Source organism: Juglans microcarpa x Juglans regia, chromosome 2D (genome assembly GCF_004785595.1).
Source record: "Juglans microcarpa x Juglans regia isolate MS1-56 chromosome 2D, Jm3101_v1.0, whole genome shotgun sequence".
NCBI lineage: Eukaryota > Viridiplantae > Streptophyta > Magnoliopsida > Fagales > Juglandaceae > Juglans > Juglans microcarpa x Juglans regia.
Window position 1 is genome coordinate 42,054,644 of NC_054596.1, and position 14,331 is coordinate 42,068,974.

Here is a 14,331-nt window from a genome sequence, read left to right on the forward strand (position 1 = left end):
TATTTTTCACAATACTTTACATAACAATATTTTAAATGAGGAGTATTTTTATAAAACATCTTATAAAAATAACATCATTTTATAAAAATATTTTCATTTGTATTGTAAAAATGTATTATATGTATATCATTATTCCTCAGAAATATTAGCACAAAATATTGACGGATCTCTTACTCTGGCTTCTGACAAAGTTGCCACTGAAAACTTTAACATGATTGATGGACAAGTTTGAAACTTCAAAGTCATATACAACAATGACAAAAAAAAAAGAAAAGAAAAAAAAAGAAAAATATTGAAGAAAAGCTGAACATGAATACACTTGATTAATGAATTGAATAGAGGGACTGTTTGCGTAATTTGACTATACCTAGCATTACTGTAATATTTTTTTTTTTCAACTATAGTCACACTTCTGTATATTTCTGGGTGGCAGACCCTGAAGAAAAAAAGAATAAGGGCCGACCTGTGGTCCTTGAATAAAAGTAGCCACCACTTGTACTCTACATATGTCCTAATGAGTAAAAAATTCCATTTTGGAGTTTTTTTTTTTTTTAACAAATAAGAAGACACAAGAGGTACTTACGATCCCAAAATGAACGCATGTATCTCAGCCCAACTCGAGACGGTGTAAAGAATGCCAGATAGCCCTTTCCAATTACACGAGCCATCTTTGACAAGTTCTCTCTGCTTCTTCACCAAACCAGAGAACAATGGAACAAAAGAGACACCAAAATGATCTCCCAGCCTCCTTAAGCTTGAACTTGAACCAATTACAATACCTATATCTGCTTGAAGCAGGCAAAGCAAGTCCCCCACTGAACCTCCGATGTAAACTGTCAAGTGCTTGCCTTCGCTGTTGCACTCATTTAAGATGTCATTGAAGTCTTGAAGCTTTTCCATGGGAGACTCCACCTTCATAACAATGTCACCCGTAGTCATAGATTCTTCATAAATAAGCTCGTTTGCATGTACTTTTAACTCGTCTAGATCCCCTGCTGGGTGAAATAGAAAAGGAATAAAAATCATCTATGCCAACACAAAAGAAGAAAAGGAAAGAAAAATAAAAAGGAGAAAGAGGACGTTCATATCAACAAGCCTAATTTACCAAATGAATCTGAGGGTGGATTGAGCAGATCAATATATATTTCATTTTTTCTTTTGAGGTTCTTTTGACATAATAATATTTCTTCACATCTTATACATGGGAATATCTCTGCACAGTGAAACTTCCTACAAAGTGAAACTTCAAAAATTATACCTGATGAAAAAGCTGATCTAATGAGATCACCACACCAGCTGTATGAAAGCACATGAACTACAGTTTTCAGAGTATCATTTTTCACAATCTTCTGAAAGAATCCTCTACAACCTTCCTGAAGAATGAGACGCTGCCCAGCCCGTTTTATGTCCTCTAGATGTAAACCTTTCAGTACTCCTGAATCAACCACCCTTGTATTTGCTCTTTTCTCAAACTCCGCAACTTGTTCAAGGGCTTTATTCAAACCTTCGTAGTTGAAGTTTTCCACTAGAAAGACACAACAGTAAAGTTATTATTTGATAACTTTTGACAAGTCTTCAGCATATTACACTCAAACTAGAAGCCAGATATCAAGAAGTAATCAGTTATCAAACCTTTTCTGCTATCCATGATACTCTCTATGCATTGTTCAAACTCCTCAGTATATTGGGTGGAAAGAACACCCCATGTGCTCCTCAGGTCAGCCGATGACATACGAGCAAGTTGGGTTTCGGATCCATCTGAGTTGGCCTTTGGTGCTGTTATAATTGCAATCTCTGCTAATATAGCAGAGGAATCAAAAGCAGTGCATGTTAAGTCAAAGTCACAAAATATGGTAAGACGACGTTCTGCAGGGTCAAGCACACGAGCCAAAGGAACTATAGTTTGCTGCGAGATTGGTTGAGTAGCAAAAAAATCTACTTCAAGTTTAATAGCTTGATAATAAAGCTTCTCTATGACTTTAAGCTCTTCCCCTGTCAACGAAATGCTAAGTTTATCCACCATGTCTTCGACTTGCAAAGCAAATTCCTGAATCGAGAAAGAAGATTACAGGTGCTAATGACATATATTTGCCCTGTAGTTTCAGCACATACAGAGCAAAAAGGTACAAAAAAGAGCAGATGATAACACCACAAACCTCATAAGTTTTCGAAGAATAACTGTCCAACCATTTCTTGTAAATGTGACTGTTATCAGCTGGAACTAGAACTGCTTGTATCTCTCTACTTATAGAGGAATAGAGCCTCATACATGGTGCAATAGCACCAAGAATATAAGCAGCAACTTTTGTTCTCTCAAAAGGAGTTGCAATTTTACCAGGAACATTTTCTCCTTGAACTCTCCCAGAGGCTGCTGCCAGTAAGAAATCTGTGTATTTGACTGTTGCATCGCTGGAAACTTTCTCATCCGGGAGTTCAAAGCCCCATTCCTGCAAATAAGTACACTGAAAATGATAGCCAGCAAGGATATGAAATACAGGTAACAAAAAAGCATTCCAAAGAAAGAATGGCGTTCCGTATTTCTCTACCCTAGTGATAACCGGCCTAAGAGAAAAACAAGCCCATGCAATACCCACGTTACAAAGGGGAAAAAAGGAGAGGGGAAGGCGTCCCAGATGCTAATGGTAGAAAGATTGCCTGTGGACATTGGCTGATCAACATAACCCTCATCCTACTAACATGAAGAGAACTTGCTCCCACTAATTCCATCACCACCAAAATGTAATACAAGGATAAGGATTTAGTTCATAGTATATCAAGAAACAGTCAACCTGACAAAGATCAACGCAAAAATAACACTTCCATTCATTGATTGGTTCATAATCGACGGCTAGATATAGACATAGATGTCATGCCAATTCATTTCATATGTCATACCGCCACTGATTCTTTTATTTATGAGATAAGTAATATGATGACTGCTGTAACTCAATCACATACAATGATAGTGGAAGTGAAAATAATAATCATAAGCAAAGCTATTATAGAAATCATCCTCGAGCGTGACTAAAAGATCACATTCATATATTTCACTGACCATCGAAGAATCATGTGTATTTTTCTAAAAATACTAAAAGGGAAATTTAGCATAATGGGGAAACTAATAAAATCCAATTGATGGTTCATTAAAACCCTGGGAATGGGAAAAGCAAGACAGCAAAATATTCAGCATCAAGAAATAAGCATGAACAGAAAAAATAAAATAGTCAGAAATGCATAACAACCGAGTCCAATTCCAAGTTACGCCTAGTTAAACAAGTATGAGAGGGATTGATAAATCTCTAATTGCTTCCCTAATCCTCCATTTTTTTCCCTATCTGATCAAGTGGGGGAGGCAAAAAGGAGAAGAAGAAGATGTTTAGTCGAGGATAATTTGTTTGCTTCCTTAGTCTCAGATTTCTCGGAGCAAGACAAAATCTAATCTTCCTTTTCTCCTTTTTTTTTTTTTTTTTTTCCCTCTGATTAGGTGCACATGCAGAGAAGGAAAAAAGAAGAAGAAGCTGGAGTCTTATATAGAGAATTAATTTTCTTCTTTTTTTCTTCTTTTGGCTCAGCTTTCTATGCAGGCAAACAGGACCTAAGATCGTGCCATGAATGGATAACACGGCGAAGTTATAAAATTAACTTTAAATATGTTTTGCTAACTAAATTTAACTTAAAAAGATAAGGTGTAAAGAAAGAAATGAAGAAAAGAAATGGAGACAGAAAAAGATGTCTATTTGGTAAAGTAAATTAAGCATACTCGAACAAGAGTATCGTGCGATTTAAGCCTCTGCACGACGCGTTTCCTCAAGTCACGTATTCCGCTCTTGTCGTCATCATCGTCCGCGCAATCCTCCGCCAGCTCATACCTGCAATCCAAAAATCATCAGATTCCGAATACAACATTTAAATATATATGTATTATGATCGTGAAAGGGCTTACGCCAGAGCGAAGGCTTTGAGAAAGTGGACGTCCTGGGAGACAAAATGGAGGAAAGCGTTGGAGTTCAGGTCACCGGAGGCCAAGCAAAGGACGAAGGGCGAGTAGAGAGCGAAGACGGAGTCGCTTCGGAACTTGATCCAGAACGGCCTCGCAATTGCTCCTTCGTCGACGACCACCGACGTCGGCCCCGGCCCTGGCCCCCCTAGCATCCCTGTCCCTCTCAACAACGCCGTTTCCGCGAACACTGACAGCGAGCTGAAGACGATCCTCTAAATTCCAAAGCTTCAGAAAATCACCAGCCGTAAGAAGAATGGACGCGTTAACTAACACACTCGCGGTTTTAGAGAGAGAGCGTTAGTTTGGTGAAATGGATTTGATTTTTCACGTTTTCGGCTTTTATACGATTCCAATTTTGCGGGAAAATAGAGGGGGGGAGAGAGAGAGAGAGAGAGAGAGAGAGAGGCCGGCGGTCAACTAGGAAGGCTGACCGTGAAAGTGGGAAGAGAAGGAGGAGAGAGATTGACAAATTGGGTAATTTATAAGATTTGGAGGGTATGTATGTCCGAGTGGTTCCAACACGTAGGACAGTGGGCCCACTGGATTGCTGACTAGGATAAAGTGCGTACGGCGTGGACGATGTATACATGAACGGGCCACGTACGTGGGCACTGCGATGATGAATGCTTTTTTCTGACCTTAATGCTCAAATACAAATCAATGAAATCATACAACTACGTGGGAACTCTTCTAAGTGTTTTTTTTTTTTTTTTTTTTTTTTTTTTTTTTAATTGGATTTGGAGTTCGTCATAATAATGATAATTAATTGGAACTATAAAGGTCAATTTGCTATAAATATAATTACTTGTAAGGGTTTTAAGATTTATTCAAATGATTTGATGTAATGAGAAAGAAGAATAATCTAAAAGAGAATTGACATGACTTCATGCGATACGTTATATTTATTTTACAATAAAAATAATTGTACAATCTCACGCATCACATTAAGTTACGTCAATTTAAAAGTTTACATTTGTGAAATCTATTTGTGATCAAAGTATTTCTCTAAAATTAATACTTAAATTGCAAACAAAAATTGAATGGAGTTAATATATTAAATCAATTGACATGTATTAAATTTAATACATTTTTTAGGAAGACAAAGGTACTTTAATTTATTGCTATTTCTCATTTATGACAGATGAATATTTTATATAAAAAAAGAGCTTGAAGGTTAGATGGAATCCCAAAACCAAACTCCTAATTATATAGTAATTAATATCTAGTCCTTCATAGGGTTAAAATGAGAAAATATTTGTTGCTTTTCTAATTCCTTCTCAAAGTTTTAATAAATCATTCTCTTAATTAACAGCATTTAACCAAATTTATTCATTTATAAACTAATAAATTTATTGTTGTCCCCAATTTGGATAAATCAATATTTCTTTCTTTATTTTTATTTTTTAAATAGACATCTTCCAATTGTGAGATTAAGCAAAATAGTAGTCCAAACTTGAGTTCCTTTTTTTATTTTTATAATTTCGACAGAAAATAAAGATCAAGGTTAAAAGGTTTAGTGAATAGAGTAATTTTACTCATTAGTTACTATTCACTCTCACACTCCACCCCTACAATTTTTTATTTTTTATTTTTGTCATAAAATGTGAGAGTGTTTTTTCATAAGATATAAAATAGTGAATAGTGACTGATGAGAATAATTTTTCTTAGTGAATATTATATAGTTTTATCCGAACTACAAAGCCTATAATGCAAGAGATACACATAAAAGTAATTTTGTAATATTTATTGAGCGTCTAATATTGGTTTGAAAATTTACTCTAAACAATTATAAATAATGTAAAATCCATTTTATATTTATCACTCTTACTCTTTTAGTTGTAGAGCATTCTCGGAGGAATAATACTATTTGATCATCTGAAACTTCTCAGATGACCATTTTAACTCGACACTATCATGCGCTATATAATTTATAATAAAAATTAAAAATATTAAATATAAAATAGATAAAGGAAATTTAGAGTTTCAATCTCCATTTTTTTAATATTTTTGGCCGCTCTTTAAATTAAAATATATATTTTTATGTTGGTTTATTTTTAATAAACATGTGCCATTACGTGATAGTGCTAAGTCAAGGCCTAATAGCCGTACTCATTGGAGGGAGATGAATCCGCCGCGTATGTAGTTGGAAAGGCGTATAGGTAATCTTACCGCAACATAATGTAGAGTGCAATATTCGATGCATGAGTGCTTTCTGGTACACACGCAAAAAACGCACGTATTCATATGTATTTTTTTTTTGGAAAGGATATTCATATGTAAGATGAAAGGGAACTTTCAAAAGTTAGTAAGCTTTGAAGTTGTCTTGTCGGTCCATTTTTCTTCAATTTTTGGCCAAATTATTAACTTAGAATTAATTGCATAGTTTAGAAATAATTTTGTTGAAAAATGTATTTGAAAAGAGAGAAGATATTTATAATTGTGAATTGTTCAACAGCCGTATACTCTCTTTGAAAAAAAGTGAATAAAACATGAGATTCACATGAAAAAAAACTAATTTTTTAATAGTGGACTATATTCTTTTTAAAAACGATTACACGATATTTACACATTTCACAGTTGTATGTAGAATTATTTATTTGAAAAGCCCAATTCATTTTCTTTAATTTGGTCTACCATGCATTTCAGTATGAAAGACGGTAAATGTAAAAAACTTACAAAAAAATTACTTCTCTACATTTCAGTTATTGATATACTGAAAATCATGAAATTTAAAATTTAAAATTTGAATTTTAAAAGAAAACTAACATAATAAATCGTATAAATAAAATTATAAGTAAAACTGTAAGTACATATAATACTACTCTTTCGATTTTTATAGTGCGTCCTTATCCTTAAATATGGAGAAGAAAACTAGGACAAAAAGATGGAATGAAGAAATGAAGATCACTTGTTTTAGTGGGGAGGGGAGGGGAGGACCACATCGTTCCCAATTGCCACTTAAATCAATCATCTTTGCCAACACGGTGTAATAATCGCACTTTCATAATTTCTTATAAATGACCATCAAAAAATTATAGAACGCCAATAATTAAAAAGATAACGAATAACATTTATATATATTTTTTTATTAGTAATGTCTCTGTCAAGATCCTTCTACTTTGAATGGGTTCCTGCCTGTCCTAAATACAAAATTCAATGAGAAATGTTAGAATGCCATTTGAGTTTGTTCCCTCATGTATTTAGTTTTTTTTTTTAATTTAATGATTAAGAAAATGACTTTTAATATATTGATGTATTTTATATTATTTTTTTAAAATATTTAAATATTTTATTTTTAAAAAAAATAAAAAAATAAAAAGATAAATTTATACTGAACAGCACGGCCAACAAACAATGCTGGCGGCAGCCTAGCCCCACTCAAATTCAATATGTTCGGTTGCAAAGAGAGAGGGGTCAAGACTCAAGATGGATGAGCAAAACCATATTGAATTTGTCTATCAATTATCCAAATCTTATACCCATTCACATTTTAGAAGGATATATACTTTTAGGCCTGATTGGTCAACTTGGAACTCAAATTTAAGATTCCGTTTGGATATAAAAAGGGTTTTATCTCATTTCATTATTTTAATTTTTTTAAATTTTATAAAATATAATAAATAATTTAACTTTTTTAAATTTGAAAATAATAATAATATTAAAAAATAATATTATAGTAATATTTTATTCAACTTTTAATTTTTATCTAAAACTATCTCATCTCATTACACTATCCAAACATGACTTAAATCTTTTACAGTTCTCAAAATCCAAAACCATTATTTTAAATCATATAGTTAATATTGTACCAACTGAATGTGACTTTAAAAATAGATTACTGGTTTTTTTTGACCCATTATAACATAAGAATTCTTCATTGGTTTAATGGGTCTAGTTTCATTGAAAAGTTGATCAAGCCAAACTCAAGTTAACGCATAACTAAATTAATCGAATTGAGGTTTCTTCAAGTTAACGCATAAAATAGATCTTATAATATTTACTGTTATCCTTCGGCAACGCTAAATAAGTAATAAATGTTATAAAAAAAAAAAGCTTACTTTATATATTTCATCACTCTTATCATTGAGGTCTAAGGGTTTTTCCAAAGCAATGAACTATACTCATTATGTAATTTTAAGATAATAAATTCCAAGAATCTCTAATGTGGAATTGGATTACAGAATCAGAGAAAATCTAGGATGGGTTTTGGTTGATATTATCCAAAGAAAGATCTATTGGATGGCACTCTGCCAGATCAATGGCAAGATGCCACGTGTGCAGTTTTAGTGTTGTGAGAGAAACTACATGGTGCGGTGCGGTGCAGTGCAGACCGAAAAGAAAGGTCTAAGTGTTTGTGGCTGTCTCTCTCCTGCTAATCCAATTAGCATAGCTGAGAATGTTTCCAAGTGAATGGCTGTCCTTTTTACACAACACACTGCCTACAAACCACATCTACTCTTTTTTTTTATAACTCTCTCTCTCTCTCTCTCTCTCTCCTACAGACAATGGCAACCCTGCATTCTCTCGCATTGGCCTCCCCAGTCTCCCACCATTTGCAGCAACCACGGTCTTCCTTAGGTACACTATTCTTGTCTCTCTCTATTAAATTGACTTTCTTTTGACAGATTCCTAGCTAGGTGGGTTTATTAATGCTGCATTGTACATTAATTCTCCTCTAAATCTGGCATGCTTTTGATTCCTTATGCCATTTACTACCTTTTTTTTTTTAGAGATTGGGTGAGCCATGGGTCAAGGAAGATAATAGATATATAGGTGAAATGGCTATATGGATCTGCTTGAAATTGTTAAAAAACTTGGTATTGCCAAGTGGATGAGAGTGAAATATGGAAATGTAATGGTTTGATGGTATATGGTTTCCTGTTGATTTTAAACTCATTAAATATCTGATACATTAAGCCAATGAAGTATTGTTGAATAGAAAAATGCTACTGAAAGTCAAGAAATTTGACGTTTCGGGGATTAATTAAGCCAATTTGAGTATGTTACCGGCAATGAACTTCGCGAAGAAATAATTATATCATGCAAAAGAAAAAAGCATCTTTCTTGTGGAGGAAAACTACAAAAGGAAGCAACAGAATACGTGAAAAGTATTGAGGAGGATAGGAATTCCTACAACATCCCTCTAAATTTCAGCCTTAAAATGGAAAGCATCGTTTGCACCCAAATCCCATGTTGGACTCTGTTGTTATTTCCCTTTATCAAAATACTCTTTGATGCTTGGTTTACAGGAATCTTTCGAGTGGGAAAATTCATATTCAGACCTGATATTGTAACACTAACAGATATGAAACAGTAGAAACCGTTAATCCATCAATGTTGAAGCTGAAAACTTATTGTTTGTAGGCATAGTATCATGGTTTGTTCATCGAAGTGCACTGTCCTCATTTAGTGGTCAATCTCTTCGAATGCCTCGTCTAAGGCTAGTTCCGGTAAGAAGAAACTGCCATCGGCCTGTTACAATGATGGCGAAACCAAAAATCCAGTTCATCCAAGGAACCGATGAACAGACAATACCAGATGTAAGGCTAACCAAGTCAAGAGATGGCACAAATGGTATGGCTATCTTCAGGTTTGAACAACCCTCAGTTTTTGATTCATCCGGTGAAGTTGGTGATATTACTGGTTTTTACATGATTGATGAGGAAGGTGTTCTTCAGTCAGTTGATGTGAATGCCAAATTTGTGAATGGAAAGCCTGCTGGGATTGAAGCTAAGTATATAATGCGGACTCCTCGAGAGTGGGACAGATTCATGAGATTCATGGAGAGATACTCTAACGAGAATGGCCTGCAATTCATCAAGAAATGAGGCCACTTATCTCTTGTCTTGCTCGGCTTTCACCTATCATGATGTTGGGTTTTTGTAATTTTATCTAGTGAAACTTGAGAAGACTTGGTTCGTGTGATGCAAAATACTTGCTTACATGCTCCTTCTCATTTAACGAATGGCACTGTTTCTTCTGCAATGTTCAGTTAAAAAAGTTTTTGGTTTCTTTTGGAGAAAGCTGCTTTTCAAATTAATTACTCTGTTATTGCCTTTTGTGTCGTTGAAATTGAGAGTATTGTATCAAGAGCATTTATTGACAATTCATCTTTAGGTCTTCTTTTCTCAATGCAGCCCTGATGCACACAACATGTCATCTTATATATGCCTGCTTATTTTTTGTTCCTTTTCTTTTTGTCAAATGTTCTAGATTCTTAGCGAAAGGCTTGTGGTCTGGTTGACATAACCCTCAAACTTCCAAAATGAAGGTTTGGAGTTCGAAATCCCCCTTTTCCAAATAAAAAAAAAAAAAAGAAATGTTCTAGATTCTTGAAGCATCATCAATACGAACACAGTGGATATTGAAGAAGCTGAATCTATTTCACTGAGATTACATAATTCTTCATAAAATCCAAAGAACCTATCTTGGGTTTAGTTTTTCTCAAAGTGAGAGCATTAAGAGATAGAGGTCCAAACATTGTTTCTATTTGCCTCACAGTGAATAAAGGAAAATCTTGGGTTCGAAGGGAATAATGGTTCCTGCTCATCCATACCCACCTCTTTGCTTCCTTAAGAGATGGATCCTAACTTGTTAAAAGTGAAAGGGCTTAGGTCCAAACATTGTTTCTATTTTTAAGAAGGGTAGTGCTACGTCTAGCCGATTTTGGGTCCCGATACGTGTAATTTTTTTTTTTTTTTGCCTTTTTTTTCATGCATTTTTTAATCCCCTTAAACATTTTTTTTAAACAACATCATTAAAAAACACTTTCTTAATTATTAAGTAAAAAAAAAACAATTGGAATCCATTGTCAAGACCCATAGCATTTCCCTTTAAAGAAAGGGTTGAAATTTTGGAAAAGTATCTGTCATGTGGGATGAAAAAAGGTGCAGTTTCAAAATTTCCAACTAAAACTTGGAATCGAAACTCCAATATCAAATCTTCATGAACATAAATCCTCTTGAGTAAGAACAATAGGATATCTGTCCTACAACGACCGCAAATTGTAGTAATGCTACTAGTACTGTTACTAGCCCTACTGCCTATCCTTCCAAGTTACTGAAATGGGGCTTCTAACCCTGTAAAAACTATTGCTGCAATGCACCCATGTCAAATCCCCCTCTACAAAAGCCATGCCCTCTTTTCCCATTATCTTCTTTGATATAACCCACACCCTATAACTTGAACTTTGATTTGTGTTTGAAAACCAACTTTTTAGGTTTGACTTTCACCTTGACTCCCTCAGGTGCCCTTACTTCCATTGAGTAAATGGAATTAGGAGTCAGGACTCCCCACATTAGTTAATCGCCTTTTGATCTTCTTACGGGTTGTTCTCCTCTTGAAGATGACAGAAATTGAGGGGTAGTTAAGGCTAAAACCTCTGTTCATCTGCAGAAGATAGTGGCAGCTCACATTCCCTATGAGTGATGGGGAAAATTTCCGATCTTGTGTATCCAAGTGTGCATAGATGAGTGACATACTCATCTGGGCTGATATCGTATATCAACCCTAGATTGATTGCCTTTCCAGGATTGACATATCCAGCTCCAATGGCAAAAACTCCGGCTGGTTTATTCCCCCATCCATAATTGGTTTTCCTAAATGGTCAGTTGCATCAGCTGTTGTCATAATTGCAAATTTAACAGCGGCAGGGGTCCGTTTGGTGTGAGCTGAGTGGATAAGAGCAGCAGTTCCACTGATAAGGGGACAAGCCATGGACGTCCCTGACAGGACAGTGAAATTCACTCTTCTGCGATCTTCAGGAAGGCCAGTAGGACCTAAGTTTTGAGGCCAAGCAGCAATGATGTTGACCCTATGAGCAATCACGTCTGGTTTGAGCATTTAAAGCCGGTTGGTAAAACTTAGGTTTCGATTGGAACGTGAACTACTCTTAACTCATCTCAACTCATCATTATAATTTTTTTAAATTTCAATATAAAATATAATAAATAATTCAATTTTTTCAAATTTCAAAACAATAATAATATTAAAAAATAATATTCTAACAATATTTTATTATCTCAACTCAACTCAACTCAATTCACTTCAACATCCAAACTCACCCTTAGTCCTCTTGCCGAAAACTGAGCTACTGCGGGAGCTCTGGATTTCCCTCTAACAGTTCTGAAATTACCAAAATACCTCTGTAATGTAACGAAAATATCTATCAATTCACTCAATAAATTGATTAGTCATCAAGCATACAATTAATTTGATAAACAATCAAATTCATAAAATAAACGAAGTGTGTAACACCAAGATTGGTATCGAAGGGAAACTTTTTAAAGAATTCTTTAAAGGTAAAATTCTACGGGGCAGCCAAACCCAGAAAAATCAATTTTATTATTTGAAAATCAATTACAAGTAAAGCTCAATTACAAAACTTTTGTCAATTGACACTCTTACTTGACCAGACAAATGACCCATTTGTCTTCTACCGCAGTAGTAGCCAGAACTTCTGACGATCTTCAAACATTGGCTTTTCTCCTGGAACTCCAGTGGCTGAAACTCGACCAATCAATTCTCCAACATGGAGTATGCACGCACTCAAAAAAGAGAGATAAAACACTAGAAAATTCTCAAGAGAATTTTCTCACACTCAAGTACCACTCTCTCAGAGAAACAATATGAAAATTCTCTAAGGAATTTTCTCACTAAAATATGCACTGGAAAGTGCTCTAGAAAATATGCAAATCTGAATCTCTACTGATCCTAACCTATAGGATCTCTTAAATAAACAATCTGAAAATCAATTCCAATTGCAGTAAGATTCTGCTGACGGAACAAATCTGATGGGAGTTTGATCTGTAGTAAAACTCTGCTGACGGAATGAGCTTGGTAGGAATTTGATCTACAGTAGGACTCTGCTGACGGTCGCGAAGTTGTCTCCTGACGGAATGCTGACGTTTCGCAATAACTCTTCATTGCAGTAACAGATTTCAGATCAACCTATTCTCTGGATAAGTGCAGATTTCTTAAGACTCGATTTTTCTATTTATAACTTATCTAAACAACCTCTAATACCTCCAAGATAAATTTAATATTGTTATAGATAAAATCAATAAATAATTTACATTCATCCAAAATTACCAATTTAATGATAAGATAAACTCTATCATTTTAATCACCTAATCTTATACAAACTTATTAACTTAATCACCTAGTCCTAACCAAACTTTTACATCTACAAGTTCCTCCAAATTGTACCTACGCTGTTCCCACCAATCACATAAACCATTTCAAGCTCTCTTCCAGCTGTCATGAACCGGTTGCCAGAGTACATGGATTCCCCATAGATGACTTCTCCGTTACCCATTCGAACTATAGCTGTAAATCTCCGATCGAAGTGTGCTTGCACCAATGGTAGCAATCCAAGGGGCTTCATTGGCAACTGAGCTTGGTATGGGGCCACTGTTTCCTGCTGCACAAATAACTGAAATTCCATGCTCCATTGCTGGAAAACTGCCAGTTGCAATGGTATCCTAACAAATTGGCAGAGGGAAGCCGCCAAGAGAGAGAGGGAGAGGATGTCAACTCCATCTCTTATTGCAGCATACATTGCAGCCAGGATATCAGAGCTATAGCAGCCATTGAACCAACAAACTTTGTACGTGGCAATGTGGGTGCTGGGAGCCATACCTTGGGCCACACCAGCTCAATTACATTAAATACACTCACAATTGGAACTGAAGCTCCCCCAGCTGTTGATGATGTGTGAGTTCCATACCCGTGGGAATCCCAAGGGTCGGACAGCGGCTCTGGTTTCTTGGGGAGCTTAAAGATCAGCTGCTTGTTCTAAGCTTCACGAGATGTTTTGTTTATAGCTTTAATACTCGAGCCCGTTTAAGATTTCTTTGTTTCACACTTGATGTTATGGAATTTCTGGCTTTATCCCACATTATGGAGCTTGCTGGGTCCAATTTTGGAGCCAGATAAAAAATTAGGACACCTTCTTCAGATTCAAGATGTTGCTAGTATTACAAATGGATGTGCAACTAAGTAATCGCGTTCTGGGACAAAGAACACCATGGATGTGCAACTAAGAAGCTGTAAATAAGCATAGCAAGAATTGAGTAGTGACAAAACCTATCAAAAACCAAAACGAAATATCGATGGAACAGGAAAATTTCCATACATTACCGGGGCAGAAAATCCATCTATACCCACAAATAACGACCATTTCAGCACTCAGATTAACATAACATGTCGATTGCCTCGTTGATTTACTTGTCAAAACAAAGTTGTCCCATCGTTTTCTCAACACTACAGAAAATTAAACAATCCTTCCTGTGGAACAAATACGCCAGGTAATAGCTAGCTAATCTTTGCAG

General features: G+C 35.3%; 3 protein-coding genes across 4 annotated transcripts; 1 reads left to right on the forward strand and 2 right to left on the reverse strand.

The window, feature by feature from the left end:
• Positions 1 to 299: 299 nt before the first annotated feature.
• LOC121250451 (bifunctional TH2 protein, mitochondrial-like) lies at positions 300 to 4,613 on the reverse strand. Of its 2 annotated transcripts, none has more exons than XM_041149581.1 (6): positions 3,944 to 4,613; positions 3,761 to 3,869; positions 2,157 to 2,447; positions 1,633 to 2,047; positions 1,259 to 1,525; positions 300 to 995 (listed from the first exon to the last, which is right to left on the reverse strand). In XM_041149581.1, the coding sequence occupies exons 1-6, from the start codon at positions 4,150 to 4,152 to the stop codon at positions 580 to 582; spliced, it is 1,707 nt and encodes a 568-aa protein (XP_041005515.1). In that variant the 5' UTR covers positions 4,153 to 4,613; the 3' UTR covers positions 300 to 579. The 2 variants fall into 2 exon arrangements, with proteins under 2 accessions (XP_041005515.1, XP_041005516.1); XM_041149582.1 differs by having other exon boundaries at positions 300 to 992; positions 3,944 to 4,465.
• Positions 4,614 to 8,398: 3,785 nt separating this feature from the next.
• On the forward strand, positions 8,399 to 10,040 carry LOC121250452 (photosystem II reaction center PSB28 protein, chloroplastic). The gene is made up of 2 exons (XM_041149583.1): positions 8,399 to 8,578; positions 9,365 to 10,040. Exons 1-2 carry the CDS (start codon positions 8,506 to 8,508, stop codon positions 9,826 to 9,828), a joined length of 537 nt encoding a protein of 178 aa, XP_041005517.1. The 5' UTR covers positions 8,399 to 8,505; the 3' UTR covers positions 9,829 to 10,040.
• Positions 10,041 to 10,884: 844 nt separating this feature from the next.
• Positions 10,885 to 14,180, reverse strand: LOC121249528 (subtilisin-like protease SBT1.2). The gene is given in 13 exon segments (XM_041148230.1): positions 10,885 to 11,196; positions 11,198 to 11,280; positions 11,282 to 11,416; positions 11,418 to 11,579; positions 11,582 to 11,842; positions 12,064 to 12,144; positions 12,781 to 12,919; positions 13,189 to 13,343; positions 13,345 to 13,518; positions 13,521 to 13,658; positions 13,661 to 13,795; positions 13,982 to 14,047; positions 14,136 to 14,180. Coding segments are annotated over 13 exon segments (1,734 nt in total). The 3' UTR covers positions 10,885 to 11,036.
• Positions 14,181 to 14,331: the final 151 nt, after the last annotated feature.